General features: G+C 50.4%; 1 protein-coding gene across 1 annotated transcript; it reads left to right on the top strand.

Moving 5' to 3' along the window:
* Nucleotides 1-6,161: 6,161 nt before the first annotated feature.
* Nucleotides 6,162-14,255, top strand: CA7 (carbonic anhydrase 7). Its single transcript, XM_079117317.1, has 7 exons — nt 6,162-6,327; nt 8,815-9,012; nt 11,239-11,357; nt 12,135-12,230; nt 12,334-12,396; nt 12,917-13,072; nt 13,490-14,255. The coding sequence occupies exons 1-7, from the start codon at nt 6,288-6,290 to the stop codon at nt 13,610-13,612; spliced, it is 795 nt and encodes a 264-aa protein (XP_078973443.1). The 5' UTR covers nt 6,162-6,287; the 3' UTR covers nt 13,613-14,255.
* The last annotated feature ends 5,803 nt before the right edge of the window (nt 14,256-20,058 follow it).

The raw sequence follows: 20,058 nt of genomic DNA, 5'->3' as shown, positions 1-20,058 counted from the left end.
GTGTCACATGGGACATGAGGAACTGGTAGAGTAAGGGGGCTAGAGGATCCATGACCAGCAGGGAGGGAGATAAGGATTCTTTCCCCCTCTGTATTCCAGACCCTATAGGCAACTTCAGGTTAATAATTGCCTGAAATAAGACAAAAATGAGGACAGATCCCCATTGAGGACAGGGGAAGGGCACAGTTTGACAGGAATGATGCAATGATGATGAATGCCCTTCCCTGGGGTACACCCTCCCATGACTTCCCTGGCCCCTACCCAACACCCATGAAACACAACTGATGAGAGACAGAAGCATGAGACTTTCCCAGATCATCACATGCTTATGCAGTCACATTCCCTTCTCCATTCAGACAGGTGAAATATAAAGGATAATAAAATACACTCAGGGAATGTAGGAAGGCCAAAAGGCGACAGGTGAAAGTCCACTGCCTAGCCTCTCATGCTCAGCGCAGTCAGGGAATGCATGAAAGGAAACATTCCCAAATTTGGTGAAGGAGGGAGGAGGGGACAGAGGAGTCATACTGCCAATGAAGGAATGCATGACTTTGAAAAGGGTTGTGTTGGTGGTGTCTGTAAAAAGATACCTCAGGGAATTTGTTTCCTAGGACTGCCATAGCAAAGTACCACAAACTGGGTGGCTTAAAACAAGAGAAATGTATTTTTTATAGTTCTGGAGTCTGGAAGTCTGAAATCAAGATGTGGGGAGGACTATGCTCCTGAAACCTGTAGGGGATCATCCCTTGCCCCTTCCTAGTTCTGGTGGTTTGCCAGCAATCCTTGGCTTGCTGCTGTAGCACTCCAATCTCTTCTTCCCTTGTCACGTAGTGTTTTTCCCTTATGTCTTGTTCTATGTCTCTTCTTGTAAGAACATCAGTCATATTGGATCAGGACCTATCTAATGATGTCATCTTAACTTGATTACATCTGCAAAGACCCTAGTTACAAAAGTTCATATTCACAGGTACTGGGGCATTAGGACTTACTTAAATAACTTTTGTGGGGTGTGCAATTCAACCCACTGGATCATTTAAAGGTTCCTTAGCTGGAGCTGTGGAGGCTGATTAGATACAACCCCTTCCATCTAGAAATTCAGGGCCTACATGTATATTTCTTGTATTGTGGAGTGCAGCAAAACAGAGGTATCAGACCAGGAAGCCATGACCTAGTTAATTTGGATCATTGTTTTTCAAAGTGTCATCCTGGACCTGCAGCATCAACATATCATTTGAACACTTGGTAGAAATGAAAATTCTTGTCCCTCTCCCATACCTGCTAAATTAGAAAGGTCTAGGAATATGTACTTCTCTCTCTCTCTCTCTCTCTCTCCCCCTCTTCATAGATACAGATAGATAGATATATCAAACAGGCCTTTGGCCTTTGACCTTCATCAACTCTTGTGCTTACCCAATGCAACAGATACTGCTGCTAACCTTGTTTTACAGAGACAGCAGAGGCTTGAAGAGAGGAAGGCAATATTAAAAATTAAGAGATGAGGGCTGGGGAGATGGCTCAGTTGATAGAGTGCTTGCCTTGTAAGCACAAGGTCCTGAGTTTGATCCTCAGTACCACACACACACACACACACACACACACAAAAAAAAAAAAAAAAAAAAATTAAGAGATGAGAAACAAATACTCTAACAGATCTGACCAGACCCCCTACTCAGGTCTGATATTATATCTGTCCTTGTTGGTCTCAGCCAAGGAAATCTGGATCTATGGGCTCCCATCTATGCATCAGCCTGGTCTATGGGAGGAAAATCAGGAAAAATGAATCATAATCCAGGACACCTTGAGGGACTTGACCGACCAATAGCCCTCCCTGCCTGCCCTTGACCATCCCAACTCTTCTGGCTCTTGTGCTCATTGGCTGATTCTCACCTCTCTCCCCAGCCCCATAAACTCCTTGAGGCAGCAATAAGTCTATAGTCTTCACAGTTGTATCACCTATGCCTGGCCCAGCACTTGACATCTAATAAGTTTTTATAAATGCTCACTGAGAAAAAATAAATTTCTGAAATTATTTCTACCACGTGTACCATGTGGTACATGCCTATAATCCCAGCAACTTGGGAGGCAGAGGCAAGGCAGGAGGAGCACAAGTTCAACTTAGCAAGACCTGTCTCAAAAAAAAATTTAAAAAAAGGATTGAGTATGTAGCTCAACGGTAACATACCCCTGCTTTCAATCCCTAGTACTGAAAAATAAAATAAGTTATTTGGCAATGTGCATACCATCTAATTTGGTAATTCCACTTCTAGCAATTTATCCCAAGGATAAAGGAAATCATCAGACACAAAGATGTATAAATAAGGATGCTCATTGCAGTGCTATATACAATAGCAAAAACTGGAAATAATGCATATACCAGAGCAATGTGAGAAAATTGTGTCACATTTTCCAAGTCTAATCAAGCAGGGGAAAACAAACTGATCACAAAACTGTATATATAATACTGATTGTTCTGTACATAGTGGAAAAACCTGGCAGAATGGTTACTAAAGTGTTAACAGTGGTGATTCTTGTTTAGTGACATAACTAGTGACTTAAATTGTATTTTTAAATTGTTTTCTACATTTTTTTCTACAACAAATAGGCATCATTACTATAGTCATGAATGTTTTTCTTTTTCTTTCCTTTTCTTTCTTTTTTTGAGCCAGGGTCTCACCGGGTTGCCCATGTTGATCTTCCTGCCTCAGCTTCCCAAGTAACTTGGATTACAGGCATGTACCCCCATGTCCATTTGTTGGGGTTTTAGATGTGGTCAACAAGTGAAGCGGAAGGGGAGAGAGTAGAGGCCCTAGGATCAGAGGTTTGCATCCTTGGCACCAGAAGTCTCACGGATTATCACCTCATCTGACCATCCTATTAGCCTGTTAGATTCAGTGCTTCACATGTGCTAAGCAAGCTCTCAACCACTGAGCTATAACCCCAGTCCTATTTCATAGATTAAAAAAAAAAAAAACCCAAAACTCAGAGAAGTGAAGGATACTTGCCCAGGTCACACAACCAGAGATGTTAGCTAGCTAGAAGTCAATCCCAGATCTATCTGAATACACAGTTCAGTCTCAATGCATCCCTGAATGTACACATATACATACATACGTGGAGTGGAATTTGTGTGTGTGTGTGTGTGTGTGTGTGTAAACATGCATGCACATATGATAGTGGGTATCAAACTCAATATATACAATGTTAAGTACAAGGAACAGGACTTCCAGCCTGGCCCACTGACCCTATGCATAACAGTGAGAAGGAGGCATGATTCTGCCTATTGTTTCTGCATTGGACATCTGTAATTTCAATGGATGTGCAAAGGGATCCCCATGAAGTGGACAGGCAGGGACAACCCCCTTATCACTTTGTTGTAGAGCAAAAACACTGTACTCTGAAGGGAAATGAGATCTGGCCAAGGATACTAGATAAGTGAGCTCATAACTTTTCAAGCTACTCATCATAGTTCCTCATCTGCTTTCCTCCCCCATAAATTATGAAAGGCAAGAGCCACTGATATCAGTGAGACCAAAGAGTAAACTCTCAAGCAGATAAATCAATTCAGCTTTAAAGACAGCATGTAATTGAGAGTGGAGGCGTCAGTATGGGGGTATAGTTTCCCCCAACTTGACCTGAGTGGGCCACTAGGGCAACTGGAGGTTCACTGATAAGGGCAGATGTCACTGCCTCCTCTCACTTGTCTGAGTTCCCAGCACCCAGGGGAAACTGCTAAAGATGGGCTTCAGGAAGGGAAGAACTGAATCAATTTTTAATGGTTGTTGAGGAGGTAATACACTGTACATACTTTAAATCTTTCAGAAAATATACATTCTGATCACTTCTAGATCTTTTGGTCAAGATGAAGTGTAGAAAGTATACATTTGGTACCCTCCCCTGACCCTTCTAGTCTCTGAGTTCTTCTCTGGAAGCACAACATTCCCCCTCTTTCTCTAATTCCTTCTTTCAAAAAAAAAAAAAAAAAATTCAGTTGTAGATGGACACAATACCTTTTTTTAAAATTTATTTATCTTTATGTGGGGCTGAGGATGGAACCCAGTACCTAGCGCATGCTTGGCAAGTGCTCTACCACTGAGTCACAACCACAGCTCCTCTAATTCCTTCTAGAGAGAACTTGCATATACACACAAATGAGAAACAAATTTGAAATTCACTTCCTCCCCTTCGCAAGATTTTAGACAATATTGAGTGAACCCTGGCTTTCATCCTTGCTCTGCCACATACTGTGCATCCTAAAGCCCATCACTCAACCTCCCTGAGCCTTGCTTTTCTCTTCTGTAAAATGGGGCCCAAATCCTCCCAGAGTTGCTGCATGGATGAAGCTGGATGAGAAACTATATTAAGAATTCAAATTTTATTTTTAAGTAATATTTTAAAAATAAGGAGAAGACCTGGGTTGCTGTGAGGAGGATGTGGGTCAATGGAGTTTGGGCCATTCCTAGATCCCTAAGGGTGCTGCAGGTCCCCTGCATGAACAGGGGCTGGATCCTTTCAGGAGAGAGGCCACAGGCCTCCCCTGAGGCATGCTTTTGTTTTCTTGATCTGGAGGTGGTCTTTCTGGCTTGGAGGCCTGGGACTTTGACAATGTTATATTCTGCATCACTTGCTGGTCTTGAACCACCCCCCTACATCTCTATCATGAGTCCTCTAACCCTACCCTAAGGTAAGATTTATATTGAGAGCCCCTTTCTGCTCCTGGGTCAGTGAAGCGTATCTCTGCAGGACTGGGAAGTCACTGATGTTGGCCAAGCTAACTAGCTGTCAGTTAATCTCCACTATTCTATCTGGGGAACTAGGAGAGGGAAATAGACCCAGAGATACAGAGGAGCAGGTAGAAGGAATGATAGACTTCTTCCCAAGGTCAATCAAGAACAGGACCTTAAATAGTGTGCCCTGGTCAAGGTCTGATCAGCAGACATTCCACAAATGGCTCTTCAGCTCCTGTTGGGTAGAGGGCCTGGTGGGATCATTTGTCTTGTCCTTCCATCCACCCATCTGTTTATCTTCCAAAAACTGCCTGCTGAGGCCTAGCCAGAGACAAGCCCTATCCCTGGCACAAGGCCACATGCTAAGATGAATCAGATTGGGCCGGCTGGAGTTGGTGGGTGGAAGACAGAGGACATACCAGGAGGAGGGCATGGCAAAGCAAGGTCCAAGGCTCATGGGTGGGAACATGTTGGGCAAAGCAGATACTGAGGTTGAGTGCAGGTAGAAGGCCTGAACTCCCAGCAGGTATGCTGAAGGGCAAAGGGAGGCAAGGAGAGCAGATGCGAACAGCAGGCTGTGGAGGGACAGGCAAAGGGTCCCTGAGGAAAGAAGGAAGTAGCAGAGAGAATGAAGGATGGTGGGAGGCAGTGCCTCAGACTTAAATCTGTGGGGGAAGCTAGTTGAGGTGAGTCTGTCAGACCCCATGCCCATTGGCTAATGCCATTCTGCTCCACTCCCACTTTAGTACTCTGTTTCACCTCGGTGTGAATTGACCATCCCGTATCCTCATCTAACCCAAGGCTCCAGGACTCTCACTGGCTCCCAGCACCAAGGCAGATGTGGTAAAGCCCACCACATTCAAAGCGAGGAAAATGGAATGACTCATTCCCTGGCCAGACGACCTTGGGCAAGTCACTTCACCTCTCTTGACCTCAGTCTCCCACTCTGTTAAATAGAACCAATGTAAGCACTGCACCAGTGTAGCATAACTGTATCATAGGAAGGACCCAGAGCTTGGCCTAGCAACTGCCAAGGCATCTGACAAACAGGAAAGGCTCCAGATTTGGACCCTTGATGGTCAGTGCAGTTTGCAGTTTGAAGGGGACTTTTCACCCCCATAAGACTCAAGGCCTAGAGTTCAGATCTTCACTGGTGGCATTTACAGCTCAGGGACAGGCCTAGGGAGGGGATGCAACGTTGAGACGTCCTGCAGCCCTCAGCTTGGGTGGTCTCTCCTGTTCCAGAGTCCGTACACGTGCTGGGTAAAAGGGAGACTTCTCAGGTCGGTGAGTGAATGGGGGTAGGAGGACAGGTTTACCCCCCAACACACACCCTCCCATCTCGATTGAGGACTTAAAGGGCCTGCGGGCGGGCGGGGGCAGGGCAGGGCCGGCCTCTCTCGCCCTGCTGGGGGGTGGGGGGCGGGCCCCCGGGGAACTGCTCCTCCCGCCCGCCGCCGCTTTAAGAGTCTGCTCCGCGGCAGCGAACCGGGCTGGAGCCGCAGCCCGAGCAAGCGGACCAAGCCTAGCCGGCAGGTGCACGGCTGCGGGGACAGCAGCGGCATGACCGGCCACCACGGCTGGGGCTACGGCCAGGACGACGGTAGGCGCAGACCCCTGCCGGCCCTGACCCAGCTCACTCGCCCTAGACCTGCGCGCCCAGCCGGGTTTCCCGAGCGCGCAACCCCATGCTCCCGGACCGACCGGGACCCCTCTCCTGTCCAGCCCCCAGAACCTGGCTCCCTTACCGAGCCCCAGCCCTGGTTCCCCTGCGCGCTGTGCAAAGTCCGAGCTGCGCCGGGAGGGCCCCCGCCACCAGCAAGTGACCCAGTGGTTGCACGCGTCTTGCCACCACCTCCGCGCAGCCCCTGACTGCCGCGCTCGCTGGGACTCGGCCCCGGCACTCATTGACTCGTCCCAGGCGTGCGCTGCGCGTGGAGGTGGCCCAGGGCAGCGGCGGGGGGCGGTCGCGGCGGAGCGCTGTGCGCGGGTGTCTGTGCGGGGAGCGCGCACGGCGTGTGTGCGGGGACCTCCGGGAAACCCGGCTCGGTGAGGGCAAGGGCGCCGTGTCCCCGGGAGAGTTTCCCGGTGGAAGTGACCGAGCTGCGGTGGCCATAGGTAAGTGAGGGAAAGGGGCACTTGGGGGCATGTGTCGGAGTGTCCACACCCAGCAGGATGTCTGAGCACGTCCGATGTGAAGCGGGAGCCAGTGGCCCATACTAGCCTCCCGGTCTAAGGGGAAAATAGATTTTCTACCCTACCTCAGTTGCTATAGGATGCAGAAAGGAGGAAGGACGCAGCAAATAAGCCAGACAGCTTATGTGTGGGTCTGGGACCCGACAATTCCCTTTTAGTCTACTTATCAAGCAGGGATGGATGTATGGAGTAAGGGCTTTCCCATGATGAACAATGTACCCCCAAGATCCAGACTATCAGTAGCGGAACCCAGGTAGGACAGATGGGGGTTGGAAGGCGCATTCATTCATTCCTTCAGCTCCATTTCCCTGGGGAGTGAGAGTCATTGTGAGGGGTGGGTGGGGGTCCTGAGCCACAATCTTGGGGGACACGAAGTTGCAGTGGATCAAAGGGAATCAGGGAGGTGCTTCAGAGTCTCTGGTCCCCTCTGAAACCCTGAAGGACAAAGGAGCATGTTTTGGAAGGGGTACCCCAGATCTGGACATGCAGGAACTGAACAGAGACATTCCCAAAAAAAGGCAACCAAGACCAGCAAAGATGGACGAAAAGGCAAAGAAGGGGCAGATTGACAGCACACATGGAAGACCATCTTCCCCCAGCAGTTAACTCTTGGGTGCTTCTACCAAATTTGAGTCCCCTACTTCAGCCCTCCCTGCTAATCCTGCCCACCAGCTCTGAGCATCCAGCATCCTCACAGGTAGCTGCCCCTCACCCAACTAGACATGGATTGTCCTGTTTAGGGGCAACGAGAAAGCAAAGGACAGAGGACAGAGGTGCCGGCATGCGGCAGCACTCTCAGGGCTTCAAAAATAACCCAGTAGGGCTGGCCGCGATTCTGAGTCATCCATTGGGGACACAGCTCTGTCGGCACCTGCTGCTGTTTTCTCAGGAAAACTTAAGAAGCCAAAAAGGGGGAGAAGCACCAGCCGGCAGTAGCTCTAAAAATAGGCTGTATCTCAGGATGTTCCCCAGGGAGATGCTGAGCCTCTAGGCTGCAGATGGAGCCTCTGGGAGGCAGGTGGTGGGCGCCCGTGGGTGTGCATGCAGGTGTGTATGTGTGCGTGTGTGTGCACGGGCATGTGTTTTGCTGTGGTCCCCTTGTGCAAAGTTGGTTTTCCAACAGGAGGTTTTGTGTGTGAGGGTGCATAGATGTATGTCAGATGTACTCAGTAGGGCTGTGAGTGTGAGCACATGCGCATTCTGAGCCTAGCATGGTGACCCAGGTCGCTGTGCACATGTGTGCACATATGTGAAGATCTCAGTGGACCTCTGGGCACGTGCCTGGGGAGGGCAACTGGAGATGGTACAGGTACATGCCATGTGTTTATAGCATGTGTGTGTGCGAACATGCACGTGTGGCCCTAGGTCCTCTCATCTGTGACATAGGCATCATGCTACTTTCTACTTCATAAGATAGTTGTGAGGAGTGAATACACGTCACCGAGCCAAAGCTAGGTTGATGTTTTTGTTATTAGTATCACAAACACCAAGTTTGCACTAAGTTACTCAAGGTTCAGGAAGAGGTTAAATACTTGATAAGATCAGACCAGAAACTTCAGATGCTTGGGGGCCTCCCTGATTGTGTGTTGGAGACTAGGGGTTTTGGGATTCACTACCTGGAACCAACTCTGTGTCTGTAGCCGCACCATGTTCCCTTCCATGCATTTCCTCTCTGGGCTTCCTAGTATGCTGGGAGGGAAGTTTTAGTGAAGCCATTTTCCAGAGAAGGAAATGGAGGCTGAGGGGAAATTAGCAGAATGGGATTAGAACTCTAGGCTGCTTCAAAGCAGAGTCTCACTGAAGGGATGCCTGGGAATCGAACCCCAGGGCTTCCTTCAGCCTGAAGCTCAGAGATCCTGGATATCCTGAGTCCTTGCCCGCTTCCTGCCTGCAGGCCCCTTGAATTGGCACAAGCTGTATCCCATTGCTCAGGGAGACCGCCAGTCACCCATCAACATCATATCGAGCCAGGCTGTGTACTCACCTAGCCTGCAGCCACTGGAGCTTTCCTATGAAACCTGCACATCCCTCAGCATCACCAACAATGGCCATTCTGTCCAGGTAGACTTCAATGATAGTGATGATCGAACAGGTAAGTGGTCCCTGCCAAAACTTGGCACCTGTCCCTGCTAGGGTCCCAACCCTATTAGACTAGTTCATTGGTTTCTCTCAAGAATCCACCTCTCAGATGGGCAAACAAAGGCTCAATGAGCTAGGGAGTGCCAGAACAAGCTGATCTTGTTCCCAAAGTCTTTCTCTCCTACTCACCCATGACCTAACGGTCTCAACTCTCTTGGGCCACAAGGAAGCCATAGAAGCTCCTTCTTAGATCTCTTTGCCCTGGGATTAGAGTGTAGGTCCTTTCGTGATAAATTCCTAGGCAAAGGCTTTAGGAGTGCTCTTCAGTGAAGGGATTTTGTCCTTATTACCAGGCCTGTGGGGGAGGTAGTGGGGTAAGGAGGGAAGCTGGTAGAATTTTTGATGTTAGAAAGTGTCCAGTTCTTTGACCCCTCCCCTTTATCCGCCCCACACACATAATGAAAGCACTCAAGGGAAATTAACTGTCACGTAGAAAAGCAAAAGAGCCACACTGGGAAGCTGAGGCAGGAGGATCACAAGTTCAAGGCCAGCCTGGGCAACTTGATTAAACCCTGTCTCAAAATAAAAAATAAAATAAAAGAAGAATTGGGGATGTCACTCAGTGTCACTCAGTAGAACACGTGTGGGTTCAATCGCCAGTACAAAAGAAAAAGAAAAGAAGTTCAAAGGCACAAAAGAGGAGGAAAGTCAATGTTGTCATGAGAGTGATCTAAATTGCTTAATCCTGAATGACTGATAGGCAAGGGAAAAAGGGAAAGAGAGCAGCTATAGTTCTTGTTGCCGAAGAGAGGAAGTCTAGCAGATTCTCAGGAGAGAGAGAGACAAAGCATTTCCTTGTACTGAGCTCCAAGAAAAGAAAAACCTCTTGTCCAAAACTTTAGGAAGAGGATATGGGGGTCTAGATGACAATACCCAGGCCTGAGGAGGCAGTGAGCCAGGGGAAAGGGGAAACAAAGTCCCACCCCACCATGGTTCACTCTGGAGGTCAAATGGCTTGGTGCCAACAGAGTACTGAGGAGGGAGCAAGGAGGGTGGGCAGGGAGAGAGGTCAGAGAATGAAGGTTAGAGATACCTCTGGGTCCCAGGTGATGCAAACTCTAAGACGTGAATGCCCACACATCTCTCAGGAAACCCAGCCTGCAGGCCCAGTTCCTTCCACCCTGGGGGATAGGGTGGCCTTCCTGCCCACCATCCCCAGACTCCCTTTATCAACTTTCCACCTTTGCCCTGGACAAGCCCTGTTTCTCAAGTAAGGCAGGGAGGGCAGCAAGAAGGGGCCTCTGGACTGTTCTTTCCTTCTCAAGGGGCCCACATGGGGACAAGGACCTGCCCTGGTCACTCATCATGGAGGGGCCTTAGGGGAACTCTGAGCCTGGGGCCGTCACCTGATCTAGGGGCTCACATTCAGGCCTGGCTGGGGCCCCCTCCACTGACAGATCCCTTTCAGTTAGAAATTCTATCGGTCCCCAGGAGGCCTTGTGCATGGCCCCAGCTCACCGGCTGTCAAGGTGAAAAGTCACAAGCTCAGCACAGGTGGGACCCTCCAAAGAGGCCATTTGTGCTGGAGATGGCATTGGAGGCACTAAAGCCTGTCAAATAGGAGGGTAGGGACCCTCAGGAGCTGGCTCCCTGCTCTGAGGCAGTGCCATGTTTGGTTGGGGGGTGCTCAAGGTGGTAGGGAGGCAGTATGACTTGGTGGTCAGGGAATTGGGTTCGAATTTAAGAGATACAGGGTCATACCATAGCTCAGTGCCTTGCTGTGTAACTGTGGGCAAATGCCTTGCCCTCTCTGTGCCTCAGTTTCCTCCTTTATAAAATAGAGATAAGAATAGATTCTGTCCCTCATGGGCTACTATGAGGACTAAACAAATGAATCCTTGCAAGCCAGCCTAGGTCAGAGATCCAGAAAGGGGAGGTCTACTATTAGTGCCAATGGGGGCCCAGCTTCCACAAGAAATCAGAAGGAGTGAGGAGGATGGCCCAGTGGAGGGGGCAGTACTCTGTCAGTCCCAGGCTGCAGGTTGGCAGGATTTCTGCCCTGACCCAGATTAAAGGCTGTGATGGATGGTGGGGACTCACCCCAGCCTGGCCAGGCCAGTGGACTCTCCACATGAAACACACGCCCTTCCTGGGCTGCTGCCCTGGACCTGACACCGCCACTACCAGGCAGTGTGGGTCCTCCCACGCCCATTGCCACAAACCCCACTTCTACCCACAGTGGTGACTGGGGGCCCCCTGGAAGGGCCCTACCGCCTCAGGCAGTTCCACTTCCACTGGGGAAAGAAGCATGACGCAGGCTCAGAGCACACTGTGGACGGCAAGTCGTTCCCCAGCGAGGTGAGGGCCCTCTCCACCTATCCCTCTGCTGCCTGGGGAAGGGATAAGGGACACCATAGTCAATGGCTTGAGCATTTCTTGGTTGAGCTTTGGAGAGGATAAGGGAAACATGCGGGGGCCTTTGGGAGAGATGCCGTCTACTTGCCCCCAGCACAGTATCTTTCTGAGCTCCGCTGCTGTCCTGGTCTGTGCATTGGTTTTCTGAAGGGCCTGCCCAGTCCCACCACACCCTGCTGAAAACCCTTCAGGAGCTGAACCTGGCATTCACGCCCCTGCATAGACTCGCCTAGCCTGGCCTGCCCTTCCCCTGCCTCTTCCCCACCGGGCTGCCTGTGATGAACGCATGCACTTATCCACACTTGGTTCCCTCATGCTCCTCATACTCCCATTCCCTTTGCCAAAAATGCCTTTCCCCCAGGCTTTCGTCTGATAACTCTCTGCTGCTTCTTTGAACTCAGCTACAGGGGCCACCTCCAAATGTCACCATCGATGGCCATCATTCATTTCATAGCTATTTCACTGGAAGGCAGGACCTGAGTTAGATTCCTCCTTGGGTCCCTTGGGGCTTGGGGAAGGACTGGGCCCAGACCTGGGTAGATGCTCACTGGGTACCTTGGGGGCTCCCTTGGACTCCCAGGATCCCAAGCCTGGGGAATTTGACAGCCTTCCCTGCAGAGGGGCGGAAGTCCAGTAGGAGTAAGGGAAGCCTGGCTCAGAGTTCCATTGTCCCCAAGGCCCTAAGCCCTGGTTTGGCCCGTCCTGTTCTTGTTTCTCCAGCTACATCTAGTTCACTGGAATGCCAAGAAGTATAGCACCTTTGGAGAGGCAGCCTCCGCACCCGATGGCCTGGCTGTGGTTGGTGTCTTCCTGGAGGTGAGTGGTGTGTCCCTGGGACCAGGAAGAGCATGGAGGCCTGGTATGTCCCTACCTCTGGAATGCAGGGGGTACTGGGCTCACACTGCTTTCTCCCTGACAGACGGGGGATGAGCACCCCAGCATGAATCGTCTGACGGATGCACTCTACATGGTTCGGTTTAAGGTGAGACCAGGGCTTCCTGTCTCTGATCCTGAGCAGCTCTGTAGGCAGAGAGGAAGAGGATGGTTCATGAGTGGGCCCATTCACTCCTCTATTCTGGCAGCAAACCCAGGCTGAGACCAAGGGCAAGGGACAGTACCTCCAGGTCCATCTCCTGACTCCTCTTCACTAGGGTCCACTGCCCCACTAGTACCTGGCATGCAACCCAGTTGTGTATAGAATTCATGAGATGCTGGTCACATGAATGGTGGCCTGACAAACACTGCCCCTGAGGGATGCTGAAGGCAAGGGAGTGAACATGGTGACCAGGAGCCCCAGAAGCCACAACTTTTACATACAAGAAAACGGGTGCTGAGGCCCAGCCCAGCCTGGGAGGTGGCATCTGGGGTCACAGACATTTGCCCACAATTTGCATCGGTGAGCAAAGAAACCTGTATCCTGTTGACAGAAGTGGGTGGGGAAGCTGCTGGGTGGGTCCTGGTGGGAGGTCTATCCTGACTTCTGGGTTTCCCCCCCTACCCAGGGCACCAAGGCCCAGTTCAGCTGCTTCAACCCCAAGTGCCTCCTGCCCACCAGCCGGCACTACTGGACCTACCCAGGCTCCCTGACCACACCCCCTCTCAGTGAGAGTGTCACCTGGATTGTACTCCGAGAGCCCATCAGCATCTCTGAGAGGCAGGTGAGTCCTCTCAGAGCCACAGGTTAAGGGGGCATTCAGGGCCCAGCCAAAGCAGGGTGCCCCCCACCATGTTGCTAGTAAAGTTTGGATTCTTGGTTGAGAATTAGCTTGATTGTTAGTCTTTAGGACCTAGATGTGTACTGGGAGGGGAGATACCTGGGTCCTACTCTGTTGGAATTGAAATGCTGCATTTGTTGATACACCTTAGCTGGACAGGACTGGGTCTAGAACTAAGTGGAGTTCAGAGGCCCTTTAGTGAGTAAATATCTGTGGCTGGGGTCTCAAAGAGGAAAATGACTCAGGATCAGTGGGGACAAGTCAAAGATAGGAGGAAAGAAGGGTTGAGCTGGTGGGGTGAGGATATGCCAGGTGCTGTGTCTGGGACCACCCCCATTTTATCCCTTTTGCCTCCTCAAGATGGAGAAGTTCCGGAGCCTACTTTTCACCTCGGAGGATGATGAGAGGATCCACATGGTGAACAACTTCCGGCCACCACAACCACTGAAGGGCCGTGTGGTGAAAGCCTCCTTCCGGGCCTGAGCTGCCTACTTGCCCAGCTGGCCATAAGGGCACCATCTTCCCAAGGGCTTCCATGTCAGCAGACACCAAACCATCTGAGGCTCCCTGCCTGGGGGTGCTGTGGACCCCCTTCCAGCTGACTTGCTCCTTGACTACTCTGGAGGGTTTTTGATGGGACCCTGGAGTTGAGGGCACCCTTCTGCTGCCCTGGGGACCAGAAGAACAGGAGCTGAGCAGGGCCCAAGCCTGGGCTGCCTCTGCTCTCTAAGACCCAAAGGCCCCTGGGAACTTTCTCTTGTCTTCCCCACTGGCAGTGGCAGCAGCCCCACCCTGAGCTCACACTGTGATGGACAAGACCGAGCTCCCCAGGGTCAGGCAGCTGGCACTGCCAGAAAGACTCAAGCAATAATTAGAGGTGGGCAGAGCTGCCCTCTCGGCATTACCTCTACTGCAGGCCTCTGCCAGGCACACACCTCACTGCCAGGCCATTTAATCAGCACCCAGTCTGCCGGAGGTGACATGGCCTTCTCCTTCCAGCCATCTGCTGCCACGGGCAGACCCTGGCTATAGCTTATACACTATCTCCCCTTGTCCCCACCCAGCCATCAAAGCCACCTACATGATAACCCATCATGTATTAATTAATAAACTCATTTATCCATGCAATGAACACAATTGAGTGCCTACGCTATATCAAGTACTGTTCTAGGCTTTAAGAAGCCAATGGGGGTGAGTGGAACACATTTGGGAGGGACTCGGTACTGGGCAGAGGGAGGTTGTACCAAGGGCAGGACCGAAGAAAGGGAGAGTCTACCTCATTGTGTGAGAAAATGAAATTCCAGCCAGTATTCCAAGGCAGAGAGAGGAGAACGACCTGCTTGAGGTAGAGGAAAGAGCAGCTATGAGGCTCAGAGGTGAGAACTAAGTGTGGTTGGGGGCTAGAGCCCTGGGGAAAGGCCTGGGCCTTTCTCCCTAGGCTAGTGGGGAGCTATGAGAGTTAGTAGAGAAGGAGAAGGGCCAGGTGTGCAAATGGGGATGATCCCTGTGGAGTGTGGTAGCAGAAAGGAAGTGGTGACTAGTGGCCAGGAGTAAGAGGACAGGGTAGTGGAGGAGGGGAGGAGGTAACTAGGTGAGATTTAGAGGGGCAGCCCAAAAGGCAGCATTTGGCTGTGTGTGAGGGGGAAGAGTTCAGAGGGTATCCCAGGACAAGGGGAGCCTTCTCATGGACTGGGAGCCCTGGGAGGAGCTGATCAGTTGGACACAGCATTGATGGGACCCTGGAAGAAAAAATTAAGGAGGCAAAAACTCTAGGTCCCAACCCTGCATTTGCACAACCCTTTAGTGAGAGCTGCCTTAAATTTGCACCCTCCGTACCTTGCTAGCCTCTACTTAGCCAGCTCCAGGAGGCAAGCTCACAGTTGGGTTTAGAGACCCAGTGAGCACTTGACCCAGATGAAACAGAGGCAGTGAGAGGGGACAGAGGAGTGAGGGGAAATGAGAAGCCAGGATAGCAGGTGTGCAAGTTTGGCTGTGAAAGGGAAGAAAGCTGAGTGGCTATGGGGAGATGGGTAGGGGCATGACCAAACCCCTTGGGAGGTAGTGCTAGCTTCTTGGCTGAGAGGGCTGGTGGGGGTGTGCTGACTGTTCATTTTGCCTGTAGCTCCTGTCATTGTCACTAAAACCCAGGCTACTCCCAGGCCAGAAGGTACTTCTGAACCCTCTAGTTTGGAATTCAGGGAGGCAGGGAAGGGCAAGACTTGCTCTATTTGTCCCCGCTCCCACTCCCATGCTGAGGGCAAACCTGTCCCCAGAGTATGTGAGAGTGGAGGGACAGGAGAGACAGGATACCTCAGCAAAGTCTGCTGCAGTGCAGAACTAGACAACTTTGCCTCTGCAGGTCCACTGGCTTGATTTAGGAGCTATATTTTCCTCCAGGTTTCCGGAGGGGTGATAAGGTGGGGAAGCTGTCTGGAGGACCATGTTTTCTCAGCTTGGGGGCAGGTAGCTTTGGCAGCAGGGAAGTAAACTAGCAATGTGAACTGTTAAGAGCCAGTGAAGGACCTGGGCCAGATGTCCTGCTCTTTCCCTAAGATCCAGGAACTGTCATTAATCCCATTTTACAGATGAGGATAATGAGGTTTAGAGAGGTTTTGGAGGCAGGTGACAGAACTGGAGTCAAAATGAATCTGTATGGGAACTTTCCTGTTATATGCCAGAGCAGCTAAGCTCAAGAGAGGAAGGGACAGCATGATGTGGCCACCTGGAGGTGGCCTTATAGTTTCAATGATGCTGGATGTGCCAGGGACCTTGTCCAGCCCCTCCCAGGGATGGTAGCACCACAGGTCTGGCACTGCAGAGCACTTGGAAAATGGGAGCTGGTTTTATCATAATTATCCCAAGTCTGCCAAGAATTTTTACTCCCCTATGTCCTTTCCCTTAATACGTTTTTTTTTTTTAATTTTAAAACTATTTTAAAACCCAAAGTGGCCTCCTTATGTTATAATCACAACCCAAGATTTGACTCTATTACATTCAAATGGAATGTCCCAGCTGGATCCCAAATGTCTCCAGCAAACCTGGCCTCGAGGGACCTAGAATTGGGTTCTGAACCTCACTCAGCACAAGATCTTCTGAGAGTGATGCTGGATACATCTGACGTATCCAAGGCAAGATGAGTTCCACTTGCTCCCAAGACTTCAGAGAGGCCCAGCCTGGGCAGCCAAGAGTGACTCTTGGAAAGACCTGGCAGACCCAGGCCAGCAATCACAGCATGCTGAGTCTTCCCAGGTTAGGGACATAGGCTGCCCTCCAAAGCACCTCTTGGGGGAGCCAGGTCCTAGAGATGGGGCTCAGAAGATGGGTGACTATGAAGACCAAATTCCCCTGGAGCTCCTGAAGAGGACTTGTTCCCATTCCTAGGGTTACCATGATAGCTGCTGCTGCTGCTGCTGCTGCTGCAGAGGCCTGGAATTCTCCATAGCCTGAGGGCTAGCTGTGGACATTCACCCTCTAGGATGCTGCTATCTGGGGAGGAAGCCCGTAAGGTAACTTGAAAAATTTGCCTGGGAGGGGGTCGCCACTGATATCCAAGCTGATAGGGGCTGGAGTTGGACAGAGGCCTCCTGGCTGCAGCTGGAGCTGGCCTGGGTGGGGACGGAGGACAGATGACAATATCTGTTCAGTCTGGGAATCTTGGGAAGCCTCTCACAAACATGGGTCCCAGCACCAACTGAGGCCACCTTAAAAGGCAGAATGTACTATTGGTTGGTCAATTTCAGTTGAAGGAGAAGAATGTGACTCTGAGCACGAAACATTTTGGCATTTGTCCCATAGCCAGAGGTAGGGCCTGGGGAAGGCATCTCTTTTGGAGTCTTACTTGTCACAAACCCTGGGGCAGACATTGCAGCTCATGTTACTCAAGCCCTAAGAAGCTTGTTTCCTCCTCTGTAAAAAGAAAATAGCATAATGTAAGTAAAATCCATAGTTCAAAATTTCCAAATGACTGTATCAAAATTGTAAAAGGAGAGGCTGGGTTGTAGCTCAGTGGTGGAGCACTTGCCTCACATATGTAAGGCTCTGGGTTCAATCATCAGCACCACATGAAATAAATAAGTAAAATAAGGTATTCTGTACATCTACAACTAAAATATTTTTAAAACTAAGGTTAAAAAAAAACATTAAAGGAAATATCTTTTGTTTTGTTTCAGTGTGGGGGATTGAACCCAGAACCTCAGGCAATAAGTAATTCAAATAATACATTTTGTTTAAACCAACTATCTCCAAAATATATCCATTTTAATATCATCAATATAACAGTAGCCTTAAAAAGTTAACTTACATTCTTTTTTAGTACTGAGTCATTGAAATCCTGGTATGTTTTACCCTTAAAACACATCTTCATTCAGATCAGCTACATTTTAATGCTCAGGATCCCTGTGTGGACAGTGGGAAATGGTATTGGACAGTGTAGCCCTAAGCAGATGTCACTCCTCACAGGGCCATCTGCTGACAAGGTGTCTGAGAAGGCTTTCTGGTTGGGCCTGCAGCCAGGCAAAGTGGTGGCAGGAAGAAGTCAGATCTACTCTGAGCCTCTGTCCCCTCCACAAGAGCTGTCTCCGACACGATGCCAAGTTGGCTCCCTCCACCAGGCCTTCTTCCTCCAGGAAATGTCCCTAAGCCTCTGCTTCACTCCAACCTGACTGGCCCTGCTCTGGCCACTGTGCAGGAAGAAAAGCCAAGGCTTGTAGCAAGGGACTGACCACAGGAAGCTGTCAGGAGTCAGGGGAGGTGGTATTGTCCCTGGAAGGGCCCTGGCTGCTTTAAGGGGACTCCATTAGTCTGGGAAGGTTTTCTGGAGGAGGAGCCCTGAGCAAAGTAGCTGGCATCCCAGGAGAGGGACAGAAACCTCAGGTTGAAGGGAACCAGGCAGCGAGGAGGAAGGCCCGGCTGGTTCTTGCTCAGCATGTATTGACTAAATGGGAATATGTGACTGGGGACACAGGGAATTCTGGAGACTTCCAATGCCAGGCAGAGACCTACCCCTGCATCCAAGGACCCTGGGGTTCCTACGAAGTCTAAAGCAGATGCTGAGTGCTTCTAGGTTGGAGGGATGGGACTCCTCCTGAAGCTCAGGGAATGCCAGACATCACTTGGACCACATCCCCCTTCTAACACAGGGCTCCTGTGCAAAGTCTGGCAGGTGCCATCCTCCAGCTTTTCTTGCTGCTGCATCTTGGCCCCATGAGATGGACTCATGCCTGGGCCCTCACAGGTTCCAATTTGGCAGATTGTGAGTCTAGTTTAAATCCCTCCAGCAGCTGGGCATGGAGGTGCACGATTTGTAATCCCAGAGGAGGATTGTAAATTTGAGGCCAATCTCAGTAATTTAGCAAGACCCTGTTCTAAAATAAAAAATAAAAGGGGCTAGGGATGTAGCTAGTGGTAAAGTACCCCAATTCCCCAATATAAATAAACAAATAAATAAATCCCACCAGTAGCTAGATGCAGTGGTGCATTCCTATAATAACCAGCAATTGCAGAGGCTGAGGCAGGAGGATAGCAAGTTTGAGGCCACCCTTAGCAATTTTGTGAAACCAAATCCTCAAAACAGCTGGGGAGATAGCTCAGTGATAGAATGCCCCTAGGTTCAATCCCCAGTACCACAAAAATAAATAAATCCCTCTAGTGGCAACCTAAGTATTTTTTTCTTCAGGGCCATAGGAAGCTGAGAAGGTGGCTCCTTTATTCCCACCTAGCTGCCCTCTTAGAACAGGCACTGTGAGAAAGTCATGTGCCCCAGGATCATCTGGGCTCCCAGAAGCCCCTCAGGTGTTCAGGAAGGAGAACTCAGGACTCTGTCCTCCTTCACCTCTCTTGGTTCTTGCTCTGAGTGACAAGTCCTATGTTGCTCTGGGCACAGGTGTCTCCAGAGGGCACCCTATCCTGTCTCTTCAGTCACCAAGGCCCCTGGCGAGATGGGGAGTGGGGCCTTGCTATTGCTACACTGGGACAGAAGGGAGATTTGGGGGGTTTAACTTTTCATCCAGAGGAAAAGAGTCAACAAGTCACTTAGGGGATCCCAGGGCATCTAAGCTGATCCCACTATACCGATGAAGCAGCTGAGGCCAAACAGGAAGAGAGTCTGTTGAAATGAATTGTCTAGGGCTCTTCACTCCATCAGGAGAGTCTTATGTTTCAAGAAAGACCCCTGCCTGCCTGTCATGGTGCCTGAAATGCTACCATGTGAGCTTTGTCGCTCTCAGTGAAGCTGTGGCCTCTGATGAATGCCCCTTGGAGAGGTACATAGTAACACCTTCTCCTTTTCAGATTATTTTGTGATTTGTTCTTTAGGATTCTTTCCTCATTTATAAATATGTCAGTGGGAGGCCTGAAAAGTAGTAATTGGAGAGAAAGCAGATTTTCCAGAGGCACAGGCAGACTCACAGGCAAGCTGGGGGCAAATAGCTCTGGATCTCAGCTGTGGGTCACCCCTATATGCTCCCTAAACTGAAAGGGGCCATGGTACTGGACCAAACCAGGCAGGGGCTGATAACTGGAAGAGTGGCCAAGACCTCCAGACCTTTGCCCATCACTGTGAGAGGAGGGAGACTCCCTGCGCTGAGTTTCCCACCAGACTGATGTAATGGGGGCTCAGAGCTACCGTTAATTGATTTACGGAAAATGAAGAGGTTGGTTGTTTTTCACATATCCAAGTCCATGAACCGTGACCCGTGCAACAATGAGATCTGTACTTTGGGAGAAGTTAGTGCTTGGAAATGATTTCTTTCCTGGAGAGCAAAGCTCTAATGGTATTATTTCAGGCAGGGGCAGGTGAACTAAAAAGATATTCTGGGGACAGCCAAGCCTTTGAAGACCTGGCCCCAGCACTAAATCCAGAAGCCTGTGGTTTCTGGGGGCAGTGGAAAGGACCTGGAGGGGAGCTCCTCACCCCCATGCAGCTCTGGTCT

The sequence above is a fragment of the Sciurus vulgaris genome, assembly GCF_902686455.1.
Source record: "Sciurus vulgaris genome assembly, chromosome: 17".
Classification (NCBI taxonomy): domain Eukaryota; kingdom Metazoa; phylum Chordata; class Mammalia; order Rodentia; family Sciuridae; genus Sciurus; species Sciurus vulgaris.
The sequence above is the reverse complement of the archived record's forward strand: the minus strand, read 5'-3'. Positions and strand labels throughout refer to the sequence as shown.